The sequence below is a fragment of the Gymnoscopelus braueri genome, assembly GCF_963280865.1.
Source record: "Gymnoscopelus braueri genome assembly, contig: SCAFFOLD_384, whole genome shotgun sequence".
Classification (NCBI taxonomy): Eukaryota; Metazoa; Chordata; class Actinopteri; order Myctophiformes; family Myctophidae; genus Gymnoscopelus; species Gymnoscopelus braueri.
In genome coordinates, this window is record NW_027660808.1 from 35,001 (window position 1) to 38,226 (window position 3,226).

At 47.5% G+C, this 3,226-nt stretch overlaps 1 protein-coding gene across 1 annotated transcript in view; it reads right to left on the bottom strand.

Moving 5' to 3' along the window:
* Positions 1-2,998, bottom strand: part of LOC308081167 (SRSF protein kinase 2-like) — a gene marked incomplete at both ends in the record, with an annotated part of 27,419 nt that extends 24,421 nt beyond the window's left edge. Inside the window, one exon of the mRNA XM_080457561.1 lies at positions 2,922-2,998. Within this exon, the coding sequence (XP_080313687.1) occupies positions 2,922-2,998 (77 nt within the window). The remainder of the gene's footprint in view (positions 1-2,921) is intronic.
* Between the last annotated feature and the right edge of the window lie 228 nt (positions 2,999-3,226).

A 3,226-nucleotide genomic window follows, 5' to 3' on the forward strand; every position in this document is an offset into this window, starting at 1 on the left:
GAAATATTGTGAAAAATGGGGAATCATTTTTGAAAGATTTACTCTAACAACATCAAAAATCTTCTCTTACGGGGATGCCTGGCAGAGCATCTTTTCAGATGGGCGTTAGCGGCAGAATACACATCAATTTGGGGGGTCCGTGACATGAAAACGTTTGAGGAAAAACTGACTTGGATCGCATCCATAACGTTCGTTCACAACAAGACTGAATAAAACTGCTCTCTCCATCACAGCACAGATTTCCGTGAAGGCATTCCGCTCGACGAGGCGCTCAAAATAGGCAATATGATCAAATGCCTCACAAATCAAAATAGGGGCGAAAAACACACACACACACACACAACGCGAGTGTTTGTGAGCTGCGATGAAAGACACACACACACACACACACACACACACACACACACAAGGCGAGTGTTTGTGAGCTGGGATGAATTGCGGTCACAGCCACAGACTCATGATAGAGCCTCTCGCTGCGTCGCCATAGCAACTGCAGAGCCGGGAAGGGTGGGGGGGGGGTATCCAGGGTGTAAAGTGTTAACATGGCAGTGAAGACAACACTCTCTGTCACACACACACACACACACGCACGCACACGCACGCGCACGCACGCACGCACGCACGCACGCACGCACGCACGCACGCACGCACGCACGCACGCACGCACGCACACACACACACACACACACACACACACACACACACACACACACACACACACACACACACACACACACACACACACACACACACACACACACACACGTTTGCATTACTTCAGAACATCAATGTTTTGTCCCAAGCTTACAGATCTGCTATGTTCAGTGTGTGACACCCCCACAGGCAACTAAATATAAATCGGGACATTACTCTCACCCCAAACCCCTAAACCCTCTAAATGTCTCGTCAAACCCCTAAACCCTCTAAATGTCTCGTCAAACCCCTAAACCCTCTAAATGTCTCATCAAACCCCTAAACCCTCTAAATGTCTCATCAAACCCCTAAACCCTCTAAATGTCTCATCAAACCCCTAAACCCTCTAAATGTCTCATCAAACCCCTAAACCCTCTAAATGTCTCATCAAACCCCTAAACCCTCTAAATGTCTCATCAAACCCCTAAACCCTCTAAATGTCTCATCAAACCCCTAAACCCTCTAAATGTCTCGTCAAACCCCTAAACCCTCTAAATGTCTCGTCAAACCCCTAAACCCTCTAAATGTCTCATCAAACCCCTAAACCCTCTAAATGTCTCATCAAACCCCTAAACCCTCTAAATGTCTCATCAAACCCCTAAACCCTCTAAATGTCTCATCAAACCCCTAAACCCTCTAAATGTCTCATCAAACCCCTAAACCCTCTAAATGTCTCATCAAACCCCTAAACCCTCTAAATGTCTCATCAAACCCCTAAACCCTCTAAATGTCTCATCAAACCCCTAAACCCTCTAAATGTCTTATCAAACCCCTAAACCCTCTAAATGTCTCATCAAACCCCTAAACCCTACCTCTAACGGTGCGTTTTAACAGCGGGCGATTCAGGATAGTATTTCTCCGGAAGTGCATTGTATGTCTATGAGAGCCGGCAACTACTGGCGATGAGGCGAAGTGGGCGGGGGGTGGGGGGGGGGGCGATGTTAAAAAGATAAGATAAGATAAAAAGATAAGGGCGGGGGGGGGGGGCGATGTTGATCTGAAAAGATGGATTTTATTTATCTTTGAGACTCGCCTGCTGTTAAAACGTACTCTAAATGTCTCATCCCAACCTGAATCTTTTCCTCATGGTAAACCTAAGTCTATCAATATGTTTAAAACATAAAACAAACAAAAGATGATCTTGTGAAGTGAAGACCATCAGGGAAACTGTCCTCACAACGTCTGTTTCACATATTCTACTATACCTGTGTAGCAATCCAAGTACACACACACACACACACACAAACACACACACACACACACACACACACACACACACACACACACACACACACACACACAGTATAGTGTGTGTGTCCTTGTAGCGCTGCAGCTTCTCTCTCACAGCGGTCACGTAGGGCTGCATGCATCACGTCTATAAGCTGTCTCTCTGTCTGTCTGTCTGTCTGTCTGTCTGTCTGTCTGTCTGTCTGTCTGACTGAGACAGTTAAATGGACAGCCAGCCAGCCAGCCAGGCAGCCAGCCAGACAGACAGACAGACAGACAGACAGACAGACAGACAGACAGACAGACAGACAGACAGACAGACAGACAGACAGACAGACAGACAGACAGACAGACAGGGAGACCAACAGTGATAGAAACAGAGAGACAAGCAGACAGAAAGAGAGACAGACAGACAGACAGACAGACAGACAGAAAGGGAACACAATCTCAACATTGACGGTATAGGGTGGTGTCTGTGTGAATCTGTGTGCTCGACAGACAAGGGTCCTCATACAGCCAACCACACACACACACACACACACACACACACACACACACACACACACACACACACACACACACACACACACACACACACACACACACACACACACACACACAGCATGCATTGGTATTGACATGCCACTGTTTGCCACCACCCCTCTACCCACTCAGCCTACACTGACTGCATTATCGTCGTTCACTGTAAAACAAAAAAAAAACAGGTGAATGTGTAGAGAGCAGAACTGCTGATGCAACGGAAAAAGCCCCTGATGATCACAACAAGCAGACAGACAACCAACCAACACCCACCAAGACATTTTAACACAACCGTTCTCAGCCAAGAGACAACAAGCCTTCCCTAAAACACCCTGGACAGTGCTCTGCATGCTGCGCTCCACACGTCCCACAGTGCTCTGCATGCTGCGCTCCACACGTCCCAGACTCTTCTCCCAGACTGTGGAATTATCTCCCCGTTGCAGTCAGAACGGCACACTCACTCCCAATGTTCCGCCGTAGTCTTCAGCCTGTCCTCTTCAGACTCCACCTCACCTCTCCTGACTCCACTGCAGCCCATAGCACTCTCTCCTCTCCTGACTCCACTCTATAGCACTATGGCTGCTCCCCTACCTAACCCATTAAGACCTGAAGACCATTCTACCAATGTCTTCTAAATCCCAACAGTTTTCTGAAAAAAACCTACCAGACCCCCAAAAATGTATTTGGCCGCGGACCCCCATCTCAAAATATGTTGTTCCAGGGACCCCCAGAAGCAAAGATTTGAGTTAAAAATGTTTGCTTTAAA